Consider the following 20,785-nt stretch of genomic DNA (forward strand, 5'->3'; position numbering starts at 1 on the left):
GTCCTGATAAACAAGTGGGGTGCTCAGAGCTGCGCTCCCACCCCGCATCTGGAGGTCTGGCAGAGCTGGGGGAGCAGCTCAGCACGGCCCCAGGAACAGCTGTGGGGCTGGGCTGTGGGGCTGACCCCACACACCTGCTGACACCCCAATGCTCAGCAAATTTCTCCTGAGCTGGTGCCTTAAAAGACAAACCAGTCAAGCAGTTGGGGCAAAACAAAGCATTCCCTCTTTGCACTGGGAAAGGCTCTTTGTGCTCATGGAAATGCTCCTTCACAGCACTGTGAAGCTCTCCAGGAGCATTTTCCAGCCAGTAAAAAAAGAAGTCACTTTGATTTCTTTTTCCCTTTCTGTTAGCTGAAGAGCTTTGCAGGTATCCCCAGAGAGCCAAGTGCCAGGTCACTGCTGGACACCCCATTCCAGCACTGCACAGAGATCCCTAAAGCTGCTCGGCCAGAGGCCACAGGACACCACCCAGATCTCCCCTGTGCCTCAGCCCAGGACAGCCACCTTCACCCTCCTGCTGCCTGCCAGCCCCCACCTTTCCCAGGGCCCTTGAGCATATCACAAGCTATCTCATCATCACAACAGTTCCAAGGAGCAGCAGCAGCTTTTTCAGACTCACACTCACCAGCACAGACCCCCACAGTTTGCAGCACAGGCACAGCCAAAAGCCCCTCAGCAGCTCCATGGGGAAATGTTCTTATGCCACATAACCACAACTCCCAGAAGCCATCACCACCTCCCTGTCTGCAGCAGATTAATCCCTAATTGCCCCACCCTAATCGCCCCACCCTAATTGCCCCCACCCTTGCTGGAGCTCCTTTTGGGGTAGCTCAGGTGTTTGACCCTGCCTGTCACCCTGCGCTGCGCCAACCCCAGCCTGGGGGTCTGGGCTTCGTGTCTGTGGGATCCCAAAGGGGGTCACAAGGGGCCAGGCTGCAGCACAGCACTGACACCACACCCTCCCACCCTGCTGTGATGGGTAAGAGAGGTAAACATGCCCCAAAGGAGCCAAAGCTGCCTTGTGCAAGCCCAGGGATGTGCTGGCTCCCTGGGCTCAGGAGCATCCGCCCAAGCTGGCAGCTTCCCACGGACTGCAGGGTTCTGGTGCCATTTGGGGCTGGAACTGAGGGGGGAAACGGGAGTATTGGGCCTTTACATTCACTTAAATGCTCAGGTCTGAGCCTTTCCCAGGTTTTCATCAGGAGGGAGCAGCTGGGAGTCTCAGTGCCACAGCATCCCTGTGTGCTGAAGCACCCAGATGCTCCTGCCCACAGCCCCGTCCCTGTCAGCGGCTCCGTTCCAAACACACACCATCCCCCCCCCAGAGCTCACCCGCCCGGGGAGGCAGCTCCGTGGGTCCCAGCTGGCTGCGAGCGCTGGGGATCGATAAGCGTGTCCGGCTGCGGGAAGGTGAGGGATGGAGCATCCTCCTCCCACCCCGTGCTGTCAGCAGGCTCTGCTCAGCTACCCACACGGCACAGCCTGGACCAAACCCCTCCAGGCTTCTCATCCCACTGGTTGCTCTTTGATTTCCCCCCCTGTTTTATTCCCCCAGCAGTGGGGCAGGTGAACCCTCCACTACCCCATCTCCCAGCCCAGCTCTGGCACCTCCGGTGCCCAAACCTTCCCATCCAAGTGGTCGATCCTGTTATTAATTAAAGCAAGCTGTCATCCCCAGGAGATTTATTTCCTTTGCCATATCTTTAGCAGTAGACGCTGCTCAGAGAGCTCAGAAGACCATGTCGGGTCCAATCAGCTTCTGAACAGGCTTTTTTCTCTTCCTTGTTCCCCTTGATTCCTGCCGATCGCTCTTTGCCGTTCCCAGGAAGGCAGCGAGTGCCACGCTACACCCATGCTGCTCCCACTGCCCCATCTGCACCCCAGCACCACTGTGCCACCTGTGCACCAGCCTGGGCCCCCATCTCTCTTAATTAACCCCCCTGCTAACAAGTGAAGGCTGTTTAATCACCCCTATGATGCCCAAATCAGTTCCAGCCAAGTCCTGTGTGTCGACTCCGCTCCGGCAGCGTTGGTTCCCCAGCCATGTTTGTGCACATCCTGATCTCTCCATTCGCCCTCACAGACATCACAGGTATGAATTACAGCCCAGGCCACGATGTGTCTCAGAGACACCCCAGCAAGTGCCACACACGGGTGTCAGGGACCGACACACAACCCCCACACACCCCTCCTGTCAGGGTCCACCTAAAAATACACAGCCTGCTTTACCTTTTCATTTCCCAGCGAGCACAGTGACTGACGATGGCAGAGCCACCGCACCAAGCTGGTGCCTCCTGCCAAGATGCTGCTTGAGAACAAGTGAAATAACCAACCCTGGGGGGACTTGGTGTCCCGTGCTCCCCTACATGGTCTCCCCTTGGCCCCAGGAGTCATGGGGAGGTGGCCGTGGGTGCACGGCCCCTTCCAGGAGCTGCTCAGGGCAGGGATGGAGTCGACTGAGAAACTGGAGCTCAGAGGGAAGCAGAAAGCAAAGGACAACCAGGCCCAGCTTGGGGTTTGGGGGGCGGGGGTGGCAACAGGAGACGGATGGGGAGGTTTAACAAGCAGAGCGAAATGCTCAGAGGGGACCCATCGATCACGCTGGGGTGGCCGCAGCCCCGCTGCAAGGGGTGAGCGTAGCCCGTATCCCGCTCGCGCCGTACGAACCCATCTGTGCTCCCGGGATGGAGACGTTTCCCCTTCTCCTGCCTCCTCAGCTAATTTTACTGCGTCTGGCCGGAGCTCGCAGCCCCTGGTTCTCGTTACGCCCCCCGCCGCGCTCCAGCGCAGGCACGCAGCATTTTTCTGAAGTTACAGGGTAGCAGAAATATCCTTGTTTTGTTTTTCCTCTGGCCACTCTGTTGCGCTTCCAAAGTTGGGAAAGATTATGGAGTAGCAAGACGGGGGAAAGAAATAATAATAATACTACAAGAACCCAACCCCAGCCAATGCAGATCGGAGAAATGCATAAATAACCACTGGTGTTCAGGGCTGACTGTGCTCCGGAGCGGAAGAAAGGGGAGGCTGGAAGGAGGGAAGAAATTCAACATCTAAAAAATGAGTTTGTTTATTAAAAAAAACCCAAACCTGTATACAGAGTGATGCCAGCTCATCATGCTCCAGCCCTGTGGAGACTGTGGCTGAGTCCCTGCCCCATGGTGGTGGCCTGCCTGGGGGAAAAGATCCCCTTCCTCCTCCTCCTTCACCTCCTCCTCCTCCACGCCAGTGCTGGCAGATCTGCCCAGCTTGGATGAGCACAAAAGCACATCCCCACCTCACGTCACTATGCTGAGCTTGGCCAGGGCACTGCACAGGAGGGAGATGAGGATGGGCTGAGGGTGATGAAGGGCATCTGGGAGAGGTGCAAGATGTCAGCAAGGGGGAAGACAGTGAGGTCAGAGAGAAGGGAAGGTGCTGGCAGGGGCAGGAGGGGGTCTGGCCCCCTGAAAAGAGGGCAAACAGCACTGCGCAGGATGGCTAAATGTGTGCTGGGTGCTCTACGGGGTGCAGGGGTGAGCTGGTGGCAGCGAGGAGGGTTGGGAGTGGGTACTGGTTCCCACCACGAGGGCAGGGTCTGGGAGCTGCTGCGGCCATGGCAGCCCAAATCTCTGTGCATCAAAAAGCCACCTCTGGAAAGCCACGTCCAAAAAGCCACCTCCGAAAAGCCACGTTGCCAAGGGCCAAGCGGGAACCCGACCCGGAGCTGCGGCAGAGGGAACCAGGGGCAACGCTGCAACCCTCCAGGTTTTCCTCGCAGCCCTTCCCCGAGAGAAGAAACACATGGAGCAGAGGGGATAAAGCAGAAAACACCATGTTTTTCCCCCAAAATGCAAGGGTTGAAGGCATCGCACCCGCTCTGTGCACGGGTGCAAGGTGGGCGCGGGGAGGAAATGGTCCCAGCGGCGGGTGAGGAAGCTGCGGGGCCGGGTCTGGATCCGGCACACAGTCCTGGTTAACACATGTCGCAAAACTGAAAGCCAAATGGAGAAGGAAACAGAAGGTGACAGTAAAGATACCGTGACTAACGGGATCTTCCAGGGCCCGTTAGAGGAACTGCCTTTGCCTTGAGGTGGTCGGGGATGTGCTCGGGAGCGACGCGCGGCCCCGCAGATACCATCAAAGTGCCACCCAGGTGGTTAGGAGAGGGACAGATAAAGGCAGCCGAGCAGGAACAGATTTGCAGAAGTGACCCCCCCCTGGAGCTCAGCACCAGTTTTTGGCTGGGGCCGGTGGTTTCTCTGTTTATTCTCCCAGTGAACAGCTACACCTCAGCTCCCGCGCAGCCGGAGAAGCCTTCCCAAATCCAGCCCTGGACCAGCACCCTCTGAAGGTTTCCTGAGGCTGATGGAGGTTTTGGGGCAGGTAGAGCTCTGGTGCAGGGGTGCCTGTTGTCAGTACAGCTCTAAGGTCTTCCATGGCCAAAGAAACCCCCATCTTGCAGTTAAAAACCTCTTTACCACACGTGAACACCCAAATTTTTTTGCACCAGTGCAGTTTTTTATCACCTTGCACAACGGAGGAGACAACCACTGGAGGGGTTCCCAAAAACAGAGGGAAGACATCTGCACCCCCCAGCATCACCGAGCCTTCCCAGCACCATGGGCATCCCCAGGCAAAGGATGCTCTGGGGACCGTCTCCCATGGGATGACTGTAGAGGACTGTGACAGACCACGGCTCGGGGAGATGTCCAGCACTGGAGGGGTGCAGACCTGAGCTTGTGTCTGCCCAACATCCCCATGCACGAGCATCAGTCCCAGGGTTTGATCCTCCACAAGAGCCAAAGGGGCTCAGCTTGCTCACAGGCCCACTCCACTCCTTTCACCAAAGTTTCACCATATTAAGCAGCTGAACTGCATCATCCAAGGAGTGTCAAATTGGTTTTAAATGGTTCTAATTATAACCAGGAAGTTTTAAAGTGTGTGGGTGGAAAGGAATGCAGCAGATTAATTTAATAGCAGTTACCACGGCACAATAGTCCTTCAATTAAGAGTTCTTTTCTGGCGGGGTGGTTTTTCTTTTCTTTTCTTCTTTTTTTTTCTTTCCCTGTTAATAATAAATGTCACAAATGAGAATAGACATATTACTTCATCAGATGCCTTGGCATATCTTGTCGACGAAAGCCTTTTGTGCAGAAATAGTAGCTGAAAGGGTAATTTTATAGGGCTTAGCACTCACTTAACACTTTAGGGGCCAAAACCAGGTCTCAGAAGAAACCCAGTAAGCTGCACCTGCTTACATCCCAGCAGGATCCAGCTCTGCAACCGCAGGAAAAAGAGAGAAATAAGTCCTCGTGCGGTAGCAGGGGGTTGCTGCGGCGTGTCAGACACGAGCCCGGCTGGGGAGCGCCCAGGGTGCAGCGTGGGGCCGGGGACTGCGGGGAGCTGCGCTTTGCACCCCAGAACTCTCCCCCTTGGCTCGTTTTGGTTTTCCAGCCCCGTGAACCCCAGACCAGTTGTGGGGCGGCTCTGCACTGCACGGGGTGGAGCGGGACCCCGCTCTGGCTCCCCGTGGCTGAGGAAGGGGCCGGCTTCCTTCCCGCTCCGGCTTTGAACACCGTGGGGGTTCCTGAAATCCAGGTGTCGAGACGGGAAACGCCGCGTCTCGCAGCGCTGCTGTGCAAGGAGAAGGGGAGCGTGCGGGGCTGGGGGCTGCGGGCTCGGCGTGCCCCGCAGGCAGCAGCCCGCGCCCCGCTCCCCCGCGCTGTGTCACCCCCTCCGCGCATCTCGCGTTGCATCGCGTCCCATCTCCCCGGAGCAGAGACGAGGTGGACCCATCCCTCGTCTCTGAACTCCTCTCATTAAAGCCATCAACCCCCTAATTGCCTTCACGCCCAAAACACAAGCCGGGTGTGCAGCATCCATCCCCAGAGCCGCCGGGTGCGGGGCGCGCTCCCACATCCCTGGCCACCCCCCGCCTCTGCCATCCGCGGTTTCCTCCCGAGCCCGGCTGCAGACAGGCAGGTTTCTCTTCCCAGCTGGAAGTTTTCCCTGGATCTGGCTCCCAGCGCTGCAGAGGGGAACCCGCTGGCCCTTGGCCTGCCTGAAATAGCCCTTACCGTGCTTTTTTTTCCCCTCTTTGAAAGGTTTCTTCTGGTAATGCTGGGGGGAGACCGCTGGGATGGGGGAAAACCACGGAGCAACCCAACCCAGGCAGTTAATGATGAGGGAGGATGCAGTGGCCACGGTCAGGAGACAAAAACACTGGGAAGAGCGACCAGAAGTGTCTTTAAAAAGCAAAGATGTGGCTGGCAGGAGGTTGGGGGGTGGGTCAGGAGACACCCCAATGCTTCCGGGCTCGCTGGAGCACCGGGCAGAGGATGGAGGTGAGGGGGGAGCGCAGCCCTTCCGTGGCACAGGTGCCCCATGGACCCCCAGCACCCAGCGATGATGTACTGGAAGCACTGGGAGCTCTGGGGGGAGCTGGCCCCCAGCCTTGCTGGCTGTATACCAGCACCGGCCATGCTATAACGTTCTCTGAGGGCTGAAATGATGCCCAGGCTGGGAGAGCTCGATGGGACGGGCCAGGCAGGGCGAGAGGCATCCAACCCATGCGACGGGGCTTGTGTGGGACATGGACACGTCCCTGGAGCTGTGTGGGACACAGACACGTCCCTGGAGCTGCACTGCCCTCACCCAGCGCTTCTCCAGCCCCTCTGCACTCGCTGTGGGGTCGGTGCTCGCTCGCAGTGCCCGGTGAGCCCACCGGAGCTTCCCCACACACCATCAAGTGCCGGAAAGCAGCAAAGACTGACTAATATTCCCCAAAATCCGGCTTCATCTTTGTGATTTGTGTCTCTGCTTGGCCGATGCAATATTGAACAGATGCCTGGAGGGACTTTGGTACTTAAAAACAACGCACAGGAGGTAAACAGGGAGATTTATTCTTTTACTTTTGTGGTTTGGAGATAGTTTATGACACCAGGCTAATAACTCACAAGCCAAAATCTCCATTGATCAGGGGAAACGTTACGTTATCCTCCCTCCGCTCCTGGAGGGGCTGCTCCCCCCGCAGCTGCCTGCTGGGAACGGGTCCATCCTGACACTGTCCTGGTGTGTAGGACAGACACTTCCCAAGCCCTGTGTCCTACAGCAGGGAGGGAACAAATCCCCGGTGTCCAGGGCAGCCTCTCAGGACCCCCGGGACATTGTAGATCCAACACTGTTCATGCTGGGACCAGCAGCAGGAGTGTCCCCTGCCACACTCCCCACCTCTCAGCACCCCCCCCCTCCGGTTTCCTTCTCCCTCCTAATTGCAACAGTGGGACCACAGGTCCCATCCTTCCCTGTTATTGACAGCTAATTAATTGCCACTTGTCATGCTCCCCAGGGGGAAGTGTCTGCCCCAGCGATTGATCCTGGCTGCTGCTGGGTTTGGGGAGCCTGGAAGGCATCCCCACCATGGCACAAGGGGGATTGGACAGCCTGGCACCCCCCGGAGCAGTGGGGTGCAGCGAGTGGCCGTGCCAGCAGGTGATGCTCCAGGGTGGCACATCAGCCGGGATGTTTCCTGGCCAGAGCCAGGCAAGGGGAGAAAGGCAGAGGCCAGTACCCCGGGCACGTTTCTGCGATGCCTACTGTAAATCTGCTTCATTTGAAATTCACAGTTAACGACCGAGGTGCTCTCATCCAGGAAACTCCGTGAGGTTCCGGCTTTTAAGGGAAAAGATGTAACCAGGCAGAGGTTGACAAGCACTGTGGAGAGCTGCCCTGCTCTCCAGGCACTTAAGAAGTCTCCAAAAGAAACATCCCTCCCCTTACTCCCCAGGGAGGCTGGGATTTATGGTCCCTCAAGGCTGCGAATCCCAAACCGCCCCACCCCACATCCCCCAGCCCATCGTCCCAGTTCAAGCTGTGGTCCCAGACCAATGGGCTGTAACATGGATGGGAAAGGTTGGGCAAAGCTTGCCCACAGCCCCTCACTCAGCTGGCACCGGGGGCACCCAATGGGACCCTCTGCAGGGAGCTGGGAGGGGGAACACGTTGGGTTTTCCATTCTGCCCGCCTGCTCGCTGCCAGCATTAGAGGCAAACCGTTGTCATCGTTTGAACTATGTGATCAGGAGCCTAATTCAATACCATCAGGCTCATTGTTTGAAGGTTGAGCATTTAGCTGAAACCCTAAGCCAGCCCTGCAGTAATTTGGCTGGGGAAGAATTGATTTTGACCATCAGCACTTTCTCATTTTCAATAGAGTACGAACGTAACCAGGTTAATTTCTGTTAAGCACATTACCCAGGTACTTTTTGCTCTCCAGCCCAATGATTATGTGTCTGATCTGAAAGATTATAATTGCAACCCAACAGGACACAAACGGTGGCCTGTGATTGAAAGGAACCGGTCTGAACGACAACCAGCTTCTCTTCTGCCTAAAAACCAAAGAGCCTTCACGTTTCCCCTTGTGCCAAAATTCTTCACGGTTCATGACCGCACGCAGCAAAGTGGGACATGAGATCTGCTCCAAGAAAGAAATGTGCTCTCGTTAATCTTGGCTTCCAACACACTAGTGTGCCGTCCGTCTCGCTGGGTTAGCGTGTTTGTTGGAAGTTTGGTTTGGTCCCATCCATGGTTTAGGGATGGATTTCCTCTTCTTTACCCAAACTGGCGCTTTCAAAGCACTTCCCAGCGTGTCGTTGTCCTGGCAGCTCCTGGCCTTGTGGGCATCCCCGGCACTGCCTCTTTTCCCAACCCCAGTTCTTGCTGACAAAGGGGATTTTGCTGCAGGTCTGAGATTCCCAGACATGGGAATGTCTGGGATGGCACTGCAACGGGATCACGGTCAACCAGCCCCGCATGTGCCGCCCATGCTCACTGCTCTGGCTTCCCCCAACGTCAGAGCTGGGGAAGGGTCCCCGCGCGGCTGCCCGGCTGAGGATGTTCTAGCAAGGGCTGGGGCTGGGATGAGCGCTGCTTTGCCTTGTCTCCAGCCCTGCCTGTACATTATTTCTCCTGATCATCATAACATTCTTCCGCTTCTAAAGCACCTTTCATCACGAAACAGGATGGAGCGCGGCAGCTGTTGAGCAGCATGGAGCTGCGCTGCACAGGCTGGGCCGGGCAGGAAGTGGAAGCGGCTCCTGCAGCTGCTGGGCCGGCGCAGGAGAGCTGTGCTCACGCCACCGCGAGCCGGGGCCTTATCGCACCCCCAGCACGCGCACGGCTCCCTCCTGACACGCAAGGGCCGCATGTGGCAGGCTGCACGTGACGGCTCCGGCCTGACACGCGATGGCTGGGCAGGGCCGAGCTCCCGTGTGGGATCCAGGGTGCAAGAGCTGCCCTGGGTTGGTGTGGAGCTTGGCACCTGCCCGCCCTCCCCAGCAGCACCTACACCTGGCACAAGGGCCCACGGCGCTGCAGGTCTGGCCGTGGCAGTGCAGGTGCAAGTCCTGGCACTGCGCGCCCAAGGTACAGCACTGCACACGCAAACCATGGCACTGCACACCCACGCCTTGGTGTTGCAGGTCTGGCCATGACACCATATGCCCAACCCACAGAATCAAAGAACCACAGAACCCCCTGAGCTGGAAGGGACCCGCAGGGACCATCAGTGCGGCTCCCGGCCCCACACAGCCCAGCCCAGTCAGAGCTGCACTGAGCGCATCGTCCAGACGCTTCCTGCCCTCAGCCCAGCTCGGGGCTGGGACCCCTTCCCTGGGGAGCCTGGGCCAGACTCCCCCTCAGTGCAGAACCTCTTCCTGACACCCAGCCTACACCTCCCCTGGGGCAGCTTCACGCTGTTCCCTGGGGTTCCATCCCTGGTCCCCAAAGAGAGGAGAGAGAGCGGTGCTGCCCCTCCGCTCCCCTCATCAGGAAGCCACAGACCCCATGAGGTCTCCCCTCAGCCTCCTCTTCTCCAGGCTGAGCAACCCCAGGGACTGCAGCCTTTACTCATAAGCCTTCCCCTCCAGACCCTTCCCCACCCTCCCTGCCCTCCTCAGGACACTCTCCAATAGTTTTGTGTCCCTCTCGTACTGTGACACCCAGAAGCGCACCCAGTGCTCGAGGTGAGGCTGCCCCAGCGCAGTGCAGATCAGCCCCAGTGGGTGGAAGATGGAGGCTGTGCCATGGGGCAGAGGCAGGAGGACGGGAGTTGAGGGGAGATGCTGACAGATGCCCCGGCTCAGGGTGAGGGACCAGCCCTTCCAGCGCCGCTTTAAGTGCCGCCCACGCAGGGTGCGCTGGGAACGCTGCAGCACCTCGCTCCAGCTCCAGCATCTCCCTCCAGCTCCAGCATCTCCCTCCAGCTCCAGCTTGGGGTTGTCCTCCCATTCCACCCTCCCTTGAGTGCGGGAAACATCCCCATGGCTGGAGCTGGCTACCTGCACGTCTCGGCTCGCATCGCAGGGAGCGCTGTGGCTGGCTGCTGGAGCCACCGCTACTTTCCTGAGACAACACACAGAGCTCTGCCCTCCCCACTGCCCCGAGCAGCCCCAGGAGCTTCACTCAGCGCGGATGCCCGGTGCCGTCACAGGGGGCACTCGCCCTGCAGACCCCTGGTAAAAGCGTCATGTTTGTGGTGGTGGATGGGAGATAAGCAGTGCTGCTCCCCCACCACCCCTTGCCCAGGATCTTCCCCCTTTGAAAAGGACAAATATAACCGAGATGAGTCAGTTCCTCCGAGCTCCCAGCCCCTGTACAATGTGTAACTGGAATGTTTTATTTCGGCACTGCAGGGGAGGCACAACTGGAGAAGACAATGGAGTCAGCTACGACCCAAAAAAGCAGTGCCAATTCTGTGTGCATGAGAAATAAAAACAGTTTTTAATCTAAAAATAAATTAACTGTAAGTGACAGCCAGAGCAGCTCTGGGTGTACTCACTGTCAGCCCGTGCAGGACCAGCCCCAGCTCCGTGGCACCAGGCTGGGGCGGGTGAATTCCCTGCTCTTCCTGGCCAGGCTGGGGTTCACGGCATTACCTCCAAGCTGGGGAGGCACTCGGCTCCTGCACTGGGAATGGGGCTCCCCCAGTTGGCATCAGACCCTACAAATCCACAGAAGTGAGGGAAACCTCATGAGCTTATTTGATAACTGTGACGGCAGCGAGAAGGGAGAAGAGGCTCCACTGCGCCCAGGGCCAGGGGTACAAACCTGTAGGAACCCTCTGTGTTCCCGGGATGGAACGGAAGGGCAGCAAACACACCAGGGTGGAGTCCCCCTCTGTGGCTGGGCTGTGCCCACCCTGTCACAGAGCGAGTGCCTAAGGCAGCCTGTGCACGGAGCCCACCCTCCTCCCTGCTGCTCACCCCTCTGCTGGCTCCTGACTTGTGTTGGGGGCAGACAAGGAGTGGGGGAGCAGCAGCTGTCACAGGGGATTGTCTGGATGCTCCAGAAAATAAAAGGCCCGTTAAGGAGCCGCAGGTGGGGGCTGTGGACATGGTGTTTCGTGCTCCCAAGAGCCAGGCCAGCATCCCTCCCTGCTCCCAAAACTTCTCCAACCCCAAGAGTGGCGAGCAGTTCCCGTGCCTGAGGACACGGAGCCCGATCCCGAAGCACCTTCACGCGCATGAGTGGGGCCGGATCTTGCTCCCCTTCTTTACGAGCACCCAGAGTTGCTGGGACAAGGCCAGCTGGGGTTGCTGCTGCAGTGGCAGCAAGACCTGTCTCAGCTTTCCTTTGCTGCCACCATCACCTTGGCTGAAAACCATTTCTGTGAGGCCACCTGCGTGGGTGGTGGGACATCGGTGGGAGCAAAGAGCTCAGGACCTACGGGACCCCCGCACGGCAGGGAGGACGGGGGCTCCAGCTGGAGCAGAGAGATGCTGGAAAAGCCATGGCCCAAGCATCTAATTCAGACTCTGCCCAATTTACCAACATCAACCACTTCTCTGGCTGCTTCTTTCAGCAATCTCCTCTCTTCCAGCACCAGTGGTCCTTGTCTCCAGTGTGCACAGAAATTGGACAACTCCCCGCCAAGCTGTGAGGATGTGGAGAAGGCAAGGGAGGGGGGACACCCAAAACCCAAACCACATCAGGTCAATCCTCTCCTTTTTCTTATGATGTCGTCACCAAGGCTCAATAAAAGCCCTCTGCCTCCCATCCTTTGCCCCAGTCTGCTGTTTTATGGTGCTGGCTTCACTAGGCTGGCTTTCTGTTCATTTTTTCTTTCTTCTCACTTGACTCCTCACTGGGTAACACTGTATTTGATATTTTTAATCACTCAGCATGCATCAGGCTTTGGCAGGGGAAGAAAGCGAAGTTAAAAGAGAACAGAGATAGCGGGCGCTTGCCAGGGCTGCCTGCCACCGCCACAGCCCCTCACAGCTTGTGCTGTGTTTCCCTCTGCTGGAAAGTCACGGGCTGGAGCTGACAAGGTCAATTTAAACCACAACTCGTCGGCTGGGAGTTATTGGCCTGGCAGGGTTTGGATCATTTCTGGAAAGAAAAACAAACGTCCTGAACCCTTCTACCTGTACTGGAGAATATAAGGAGATGACACACACGTGCACCCGGGTGCATTTGCTTGTGCACAGCAAGATTATATGGATATATTCCCGCTCTGCTCTGCCCAGGTGAGACCCCACCTGGAATATCAGGCCCAGTTCTGGTCCCCTTAGCTCAGGAAGGACATAGAACTCCTTGAAAGAGTCCAGTGCAGGGCAACCAAGGTGATGGAGTGGAACCCCTTCCTGATGAGGAGAGGCTGAGGGAGATTGGTGAGGTCACCCCTCAGTCTCCTCTTTAGCTCGGAGGGGACCGAGGGGTGAGCTCATCAGTGTCTGTAAACATGTAAAGGGTGAGAGTCAGGAGGCCGGAGCCAGGCTGTGCTCAGGGGGGGCAGCGACAGGACACGGGGCAGCGGGTGCAGCTGGAGCAGAGGAAGCTCCAGGGGAAGGTCAGGAGGAACTTTGTCCCTGTGAGGGTGCTGGAGCCCTGGGACAGGCTGCCCAGAGAGGCTGTGTGTCTCCTTCTCTGGAGACATCCAACCCCCTGGATGTGTTCCTGTGGGATTCAGCCTGGGGGATCCTGCTCTGGCAGGGGTGGGACTGGAGGAGCTGTCGAGGTCCCTTCCAGCTCCTGGCGCTCTGGGATTCGCCCACGGGTGGCTGGGAACCGGCGGCCGGAGGCTGCGGCGGCAAACCCAGTAACGCGGTACCAGCGGGGAGCAGAGCCGCGGTCAGCGGGAGGAGCCCCGCGGACCTCGAGGCGAGGAGCACGGAGGGTTTAACGGCGGGGAGAGGGGGGAGAGGGGGAAGAGGGGGGAGAGGGGGGAGAGACGGGAGAGGGGGAAGAGGGGGAAGAGGGAGGGCAGTCCCCGGCTCAGCCGCCTCACGAAGGGAGGGGAAGGCAGCTCCTCCCGCCCGCTGGGGGGCGCCCGAGCGCCGCGGCAGGACGTGCGCGAAGGCGGAAGCGGAAGCGTTTGTCGTGAGCGATGGCGGCAGCGGAGGTGTCAGCGCTGGGCAGTTTGGGCGCTCCCGAGCCCGATGGCGGGGTGAGGCGGCGGCGGCGGCGGCGGGGAGGGGGGAAGGGGGGCGAGGGGCGTGTTTCCCGACCCCTTCCCGGTGCCGGTGGCTGAGTGCGGGCTGTTCCAGGACTCCTCGGGCTCGGAGGACGAGGCGAGGCCCGGCACGGCGGCGGCCGCTGCGGCGGAGAAGCGCGAGGAGCGGCTGCGCAAGTTCCGCGAGCTCCACATGAAGCGGGTACGGGGCGGCGGGCGGGGCCGCGGAGCCGTGAGGAGGCCAAGCGGCCGGGCCGGGCTGGGGCGGGGCGGGGTGCGGCGCGGCCCGGCCTGGCCCAGGCCCCGGTGGCCCCCGGGAGGTTGTGCGCGGCTCCCATCCTATCAGCGATTCCCTGTCCGGTCTGAACCCCTCCCCCCGGCACTGCGGGTGGTCGTTTCTTCGGCCCTTTGCCATATGCTCGTGGGGCAGGGTCAGGAACCGGCGGCCCGGCCCCCTCCCCGGGCAGCTGTTTTTCATGTTCAGTGCCCGAGCGCTGCTGCCTGTGACAATCTCCTGTGTTCCTAGAATGAGGCACGCAAGCTCAATCACCAAGAGGTGGTGGAAGAAGATAAGAGACTGAAATTGCCAGCAAACTGGGAAGCCAAAAAAGCTCGGCTGGAGTGGGAGCTGAAGGTGGAGGAAAAGAAGAAGGTAAATGCACGTTTATAGTTGCCCCATAACCCTGCTGAGCCTCAGGCTGAGCCCCCTCTTTGTGGCAGCCAGCCAGCCGTGGGAGCTTACAGACATCTCCAGAAAATCCATCTCCTAATTAGACTCCTGATTATGTAAATTGGTGTCCTGCACTAGAGGTCAAATGGATCGATTAAGTTCCATGTTTGGTCAGTATCTTGTTAAGACTGAAGCGTTGTGCTCTCTGCTGCATTAGGAATGTGCAGCGAGAGGAGAAGACTATGAGCGAGTCAAGCTGCTGGAGATCAGTGCTGAGGATGCTGAGAGATGGGAAAGGAAAAAGAAGAGGAAAAATCCAGACCTTGGATTTTCAGGTAATGGCTGAACACTCTGTTTGTACCCAACACCTTTGTTATGGCTCAGTTTGCAGCTGAAATCCTGACAGGAAACCCTTCACCTTGACACCACTTCCTTTCCTCCCAGATTATGCAGCTGCTCAGCTGCGCCAGTACCAGCGGCTGACCCGGCAGATCAAACCTGACCTGGAGCAGTACGAGAAGCTCAAGGAGCAGTAGTGAGTTTGACTTCAGCCCTCCGGTACCACCCAGGGTGCAGACTAAACCCAGTCCCTTACACCCCTGGGTATTCTCACGCACAGCACCAGTCTTAAAATGATCCTACAACCCCTCTTCCTCAGGGGCCTTGAGGACATTTGCTTCTTCAAGCTTCACATTAATGAGCTTGAAGCATTAACTTACACAGAGATGAGGAATTTCAGCACTGGGTTCCTCTTTCATAAGCATGTGCCTCACAGTAATTAAGCACGCTTGGTTTTGGCACTGGCACATTCTCTCCTGAATCCTGGGCTCCCACAGCTCAGCATTAGCCTCACAGTGCTAAATTAAGAATCTAAGCAGTGCAGTGATGCCTCAAAGTGATCAACAGCTGTGTGACCTGGGGTCTGTGTCATTACTCTTGTCTAGTGGTGAAGCACTCTATCCCACATCTGACAGCCTCCTCCACGGAACACACGTGCCATCCAAGGAAGGAGTTGACAGAATGGTTGCAGATCTTGAAAAGCAGTAAGTAAAGACTAAGAGAAACCAGGGTGACACAGAGCAGCCTTGTGGGGTCAGGTTTTTAACTGGTGCTGCTTGTCTCCCAGGATTGAGAAGCGGGAGAAGTACAGCCGCCGCCGCCCCTACAACGACGACGCCGACATCGACTACATCAACGAGAGAAACGCCAAGTTCAACAAGAAGGCAGAGAGGTTCTATGGGAAGTACACAGCAGAGATCAAACAGAACCTGGAGAGAGGAACAGCTGTCTAACTGCCCTGCTACACTGGTCAAGTTGGGTGTAGAGAGCAGGTGGCTGATTTTAAGTTGTATCAAGAAAAATGCTTTGCAGACCTATTTAATGAGTGAAGTACTTTGGCTTTCAGCTGTACAGAGCTTTCACTGCAGCAAGTAACCAGCTTGTGCTGTTTCTTACCTAAATAAACACAACCACTTGCCCCTCAATTTAGAATAAAGCATGGTTTGTTCTTCAGCAGCTGAGGAGTGGTACAGTCCCTAAAGCCACTGGTACAACAGGCAGTACATGCAGAGCAGAGCTGTCCCTCCTCCTCCTTCCCCTCTCCAGCATCACCCCAGCTCAGCTGCCAGCCTGGCCTCAGGGTTCTAAAGAAGTTTCTTGCAGACTGGAGGAGTCAAAGGCAGTTTATTTTAAGAGCAGTTTATTTTCACAAAACACAAGCTTAACTGAGTGCTCTAACCCATGCAAGAGGCCAAGCACATGCTTTTAACATCCCTCTACTCAGAGACACAAAGTATCTGGGGAAGTTAACTCCACAGGCTGTGAACTAGGCCCAATCTGGGCAGGAACCATTCTGGGGTAGAGTTGCACCATCACAGCAGAGCAGAAAGGATCTTCTGTTGTGCTTCGTGGTCACAGCAGGATTAGAGAGCTAAACCTGGAAATTGCCTACAGGCCACGGTCGACTTACTACCAAACACAACTTACTACCAAGCACAGGTCTAACACTTGACACATTGAGAAGCCAGTGCAAAACAAGTTTATTTACTTGAAGTAAACAGTTACACAACATAAATCAAGTGTTTAAAGTAACAGCTACTGAGCTATCATTTAGAAAAGGTTACCCACCTGTAAGTTCTAGTCCATTAAAGCAATACAAAATATTTACAAATATACACGATTCCCACCTGTGGCTTCTGGGTCACTGTGTGGTCTACATCTGAAAGAGAAACCTAAGATTCCAAAATTAAGAGATCTCAAAATAAATACTCAGTATTAACAAGTCCTCAATCTGATCAGAAAATATCAGGTGTCATTACTGAAGTAAGCAAAATGCTGCAGTCTGACTGTGAGAGCCAGGCTAACGTGCCCGGAACAGTGTACTTTTAGGTGAGAAGTTTAAGAATGTTTTCTTCTCCTCCTTCTTGACAGGAACCCACTGCCCGTAGGGACTTCCCTTTCTGTCGTCTTCCTTCCCCGGGGAAACTGTGGGTTCTTTAACAACGTGGCTCGCTGGCTTCTGTAGTACTGGTTTTGCCATGGTGTTCTGGAAAAGTGGGTTTATTTCAATAAATGCCACAACAAGAAGGAATGTGCCAAGACCCATCCCATCTTCAAGGGCTGCCTGTACCAATAACCATTTTCTTTCCAGCTCAGAGGAGACCTAATGCCTGCTGAGCATCAGCTATGTACACTTTACACGACACAGTATTTAGGGGAGTTGCTTTTTCCTTAGTTCTGTGTTGTTAAAATACAACTGGACACGTAACCTGAAGTGAGCTCTGCTGTAAGCCAGCTCTGTGCTATAATCTCCAAAGTGTAACACTTGACATCACCAGGTGTCAGAAGGTAAAGATCTATTCTGAACACACCCCTGCAGTGTTTACAGTGCTCCACTGCTCAAGTACTGACCTAACTCCTCCCAACAAATGTGTTACCATTAGGATCTCCAAGTCAGCAACCAAGGGCTGGGAACAGCCTAACACAGGAGGGATGAATTCCAGTGAATGACTGGAATTCTACCTGGGCAAGTGACACTTACATTAGGACTGAAAGAAATGCTCCTCTGCAGGGTTGCTCTCTCCAGTCCACTCTTGGTCATCTCTTCTGCTGGTCTTCTGGGTTGCTAGAGAAGAGCACACACAGCTTCAGTGGGATGATGCATTATTCCACACTAGTTAACATAGTTACTACAGAGTGTAAACTTTCTGGCAGAGTTCTTTCAGATATTTACATCAAAAGTAGCTGTAAGCTACTAAATATACAAACAGATCAATGCTGAACTCAATTTGAAAGACATTCAATATTTTAACCAATCTGCATATGACCTGATGTCCATGCCCCAGTTAGTTTTAGAAAGGATTCAAAGCATGGACTGCCATACAACCAGGTGCAATGGAAGAGCAAGTTGCTTTAAGTTCTGCATGTCCATCCTGCCGAGCTTTGGATAATGACAATAAACTTATCTGCAAGTGATGCAGGCCTCTTCTTCTGTACTCTCTCAACATCTGGAATATATTGCATATATTATGAAAGGGATGCCTGTACCATTTGTCTAACACCCTCAGTAAATTTACTTCCACTTGAAATAGTATCTGACTGATGTAACAGTTATTGCACTTTTGTATTTACAATGAATCAGGTTAACACACCACCAGAGCCAAACTAAAATCCAAATTCAGTTTAAGCTGCTCAAGTTTCTCCCTCCCTTAAATGCACAGCAGCTATAGCCCACAAGTCCCTTAATTACCAACAGATTTTCTTCATCATGTCTGGAACCATAGTCATGATTTCTATAAGACAGAAATAAAGTATGTAAAATGCATTGTGTGCTTGGGTATGTAATTTCTGGGAAACAGTTTGTTGCACATGAAAAGCTTTTAACAGTTAAAAAGGGTAGAAAGATTTAAACCTTAAAGAACCCGACACTACCCGCTAGATTTGGTAAGAAACTCCTTGTTTTCGGTCAGAAACACATGAAGTACTCAAGTAATGGGCAAGAACAAGCTACATTGACCTCTCCTTCCCAGCCTACGTGATAGCCTGCACACAACTCACTGGATCAACCCTCTCCAAGACAGTCTGTAGCACTTCTTTGGTTTAACACAAAATCTACAGCAGTTTCTAGGCTGTTTTTTAGCATTCTGGTAAATCTCAAGCTTTTGTTCAAGGGTCTGAATTCATAACCACAAAGTCCAGTTAAGAACTGTAACAAATCCATGCAGGTGGCAAGGTTTATGAAGGGTTTACCTTTTCTTTGAGAATACTCCATACTTACCTCAGCTGACTCCCCAGGATCTTCATGCTCTTGTTTTTCATTTTTTATCTCTTTGGAAGGAGTAAGGATCTTCAGGCTCGCTGGCAAGACTATGTTATCTGTTCCCAGAGCTTTTGCAGCATTTGCTTTGGCAATTTCCAAGAGTTCCCTCTTGTCTGCAAGAGGAAAAAAGAAGTGTAACTGTCTTATGTTTAAATCAACAAGTACCCACTCATGCAAGCCTCAAGCCTGTTGGTTTACTACTACTACAGAACCGTCAACTGTGATGAGTTTTCTTCAGAACGTGGGAGATTTAGAACATGCTCTGAACCACCTGTTTCAATACATTCTTATAACCATGTTTTCTTCCATGCTGCCATTACCAGTTACATTCTACATAAAAAGTACACACATGAAAATTTTTACAAAATGAACTGGAAGCTCTGAGTTTCTCCTGGGTTTTCTCAAAAATACCTTTTTCACTCAAGTGGAGAGGTGACCGACTCCGAGATCTTGTTCTTGACCTGCTTCTCCAGCTCCTGTAAGCCTCAGGATATATTGTTCGCCCAAATCCATAGTATCTTCGGCCTCTTGAACGCGACCTGCTTCTCGAATAGGACTTTCTGTAGTAGGATCTTCCACGAGACCACGACCTACTGCGTGATCTGTACCTCGGAGGAGAGCGGTGGTACCTCCTGTAGTATCTGGCACGGCACCTTCCCCGGTACCTCCTGTACCCACGTGATCTGGACCAGCTCCTGGAATAGGAGCGCGAGTACCTTCTGTACCTTCGGGAACCGTTTCTTCTAGCTGGTGACCTTGATCTGGACCGGCTCCCATTTCCAGAGGAAGCTGAAGAGGAGCTACTTGAACTGGACCTTGAACTGCAAGAGGATCTGCTGGATGACCTTGTTGATGACCTATCGCAACTTCTCTTGGATCTCAAAGACGACTCTCTCTTCTTCGGGGACCTGAGGGTTAAGTCATCCATGAAGTCTGTCATAGCCTCAGTTTTCCTAACCACCTTCTTCTCCGTGCAGGTACTTTCAGAAGCTGGTTCTGTTTTCACTGTTGCTCGGTAATACCCAGTCTCTGTTCCTGTTGCGGGTGGGGAAGAGGAAGTTAATCATTTACACACAGCAAGTCATTTACACAGCAACAACAAACATGATGACACACAGCCAAAAAACTTCAAGAATAAACAAACACACCTACAATTCCCACCCAGTTTATCAGCATGTTTTTTATACGATAGTTTTAAGCCTTATCATTTCTGCTCCTGAAGTCAGTCTTCTGTATTAGATTTAAAAAGGTCTTCAGTCTCAACCCTGTTCTGGGTGAGCTTTTGAAGAGATTTATTTGCGTGGGTTTTAAGCTTAATAACCTTCCCTCAGTAGGTACACACACACCTTTTGTGAAGGACACACAAGTTCATAACCCTGCCAAACGGAATTTTCAAGGTATTTTACCGTCAGTCTACTCTAAATGCAGCTAACGAGTCACTGGACACGACTTGCAAAGGAGAGCGCATTTATTAAGGCCGTATATTAGCAATTAAAACGCCCGCCCCACTCGAGCAGCGGCCATTTTCTATTTACAAAGCTTCCTGGGCTCGAGGGTGGAACTATCACGGATCTTAAGCCCTCGGTTGCGTCACCACTTCACCGCTGAAGGAAGGCACCTTCCCACAAGGCTTCTCTACCCGATATGCCTCTTAAAGCCTCGCTGAAGCCTATCAAGGGCTCGAGGGGGCTCGCCAGCCTTCCCTGGCTCCTACGCAGTTGAAGTTTCACAACTCGCGCTGTACGCAGGGTCCGAGGGCCGGAGCGCTGCGCAGGACGCGGCCTCGACACCCCCAGACACCCGGGGACCGCCGGCCGAGCCCGCGCGGCGGCGGGGCCGGGCTCGCCCCGAGGGGCACTCACCGCTGGGAGCCGCCGGACACCCCCGGTGCTGGGTCCCGTCAGACGCCTGGGCGCTCCTGTAACGAAGGAAAACGTGAATCGCGCCTGCCCCTCGCCCCTCCGCACGGCCCCCGGGACACCGCCGAGGGCTCCCCGGCGCCCCAAGAGCCACCCGCCCCCCGCCGGCTCACCGGCTCCAGGCAGCCGGGCTCCCCCCGCACGGATCCTGCTCCCGCGGTGACGCCTGAGGAGACAGCCCCGCCTCGCGAGTCACCCCCATCGCGAGCGGCCCGGCTCCTTCCAGCCAGCAAACGGCCGAGGACGCGGTGCCGGCAGGACGCAGCTCCCGAGCACCGCCCGCTCCCGCCGCCCGGCAGCGACTGAGGGCGGCCCAGAACCTTCCAGAACCCGCTCCCCTTACGTAACGGCCGCAGACGCGCATGCGCGACGGTCTAGCGACGCCCTCACCCCTACGTATGCGCAGTGGCTACCGTCACTCCGCCCCCCCCCCGTACTGCAGCA

The 20,785-nt window shown here is 55.3% G+C and overlaps 2 protein-coding genes across 5 annotated transcripts; one reads left to right on the plus strand and one right to left on the minus strand.

Annotated features, from left to right (window-relative positions):
• Nucleotides 1–13,367: 13,367 nt before the first annotated feature.
• SYF2 (SYF2 pre-mRNA splicing factor) lies at nt 13,368–15,582 on the plus strand. Its single transcript, XM_084274222.1, has 7 exons — nt 13,368–13,428; nt 13,529–13,636; nt 13,961–14,086; nt 14,322–14,439; nt 14,549–14,639; nt 15,049–15,147; nt 15,231–15,582. The coding sequence occupies exons 1-7, from the start codon at nt 13,369–13,371 to the stop codon at nt 15,394–15,396; spliced, it is 768 nt and encodes a 255-aa protein (XP_084130348.1). The 5' UTR covers nt 13,368; the 3' UTR covers nt 15,397–15,582.
• Nucleotides 15,583–16,126: 544 nt separating this feature from the next.
• RSRP1 (arginine and serine rich protein 1) lies at nt 16,127–20,630 on the minus strand. Of its 4 annotated transcripts, none has more exons than XM_084274273.1 (7): nt 20,455–20,630; nt 20,285–20,340; nt 18,834–19,457; nt 18,381–18,535; nt 17,490–17,610; nt 17,145–17,228; nt 16,509–16,649 (listed from the first exon to the last, which is right to left on the minus strand). In XM_084274273.1, the coding sequence occupies exons 1-6, from the start codon at nt 20,541–20,543 to the stop codon at nt 17,146–17,148; spliced, it is 1,128 nt and encodes a 375-aa protein (XP_084130399.1). In that variant the 5' UTR covers nt 20,544–20,630; the 3' UTR covers nt 16,509–16,649; nt 17,145. The 4 variants fall into 4 exon arrangements, 2 of the variants coding, with proteins under 2 accessions (XP_084130398.1, XP_084130399.1); XR_014617799.1 differs by lacking the exon at nt 17,490–17,610 and adding an exon at nt 17,853–17,895 and having other exon boundaries at nt 16,595–16,649; XR_014617800.1 differs by having other exon boundaries at nt 16,637–16,649; nt 17,431–17,610.
• Nucleotides 20,631–20,785: the final 155 nt, after the last annotated feature.

The sequence above is a fragment of the Gallinula chloropus genome (assembly GCF_964237585.1).
Source record: "Gallinula chloropus genome assembly, chromosome: 22".
NCBI classification, from domain to species: Eukaryota; Metazoa; Chordata; class Aves; order Gruiformes; family Rallidae; genus Gallinula; species Gallinula chloropus.

Bases quoted from the DNA above. Each gene is read 5' to 3' on its own strand.
- RSRP1 (XM_084274272.1), bottom strand. From the start codon at position 20,543: ATGGGGGTGACTCGCGAGGCGGGGCTGTCTCCTCAGGCGTCACCGCGG. The intron at 19,458-20,284 runs GTGAGTGCCCCT...CACCCGCAACAG, and splicing joins GTGTCCGGCGGCTCCCAGCG to GAACAGAGACTGGGTATTAC. The intron at 16,650-17,144 runs GTAAGTGTCACT...CCACTTTTCCAG, and splicing joins GCATTTCTTTCAGTCCTAAT to AACACCATGGCAAAACCAGT.
- SYF2 (XM_084274222.1), top strand. From the start codon at position 13,369: ATGGCGGCAGCGGAGGTGTCAGCGCTGGGCAGTTTGGGCGCTCCCGAG. The intron at 13,637-13,960 runs GTACGGGGCGGC...CTGTGTTCCTAG, and splicing joins GCGAGCTCCACATGAAGCGG to AATGAGGCACGCAAGCTCAA. The intron at 14,440-14,548 runs GTAATGGCTGAA...CTTTCCTCCCAG, and splicing joins TCCAGACCTTGGATTTTCAG to ATTATGCAGCTGCTCAGCTG.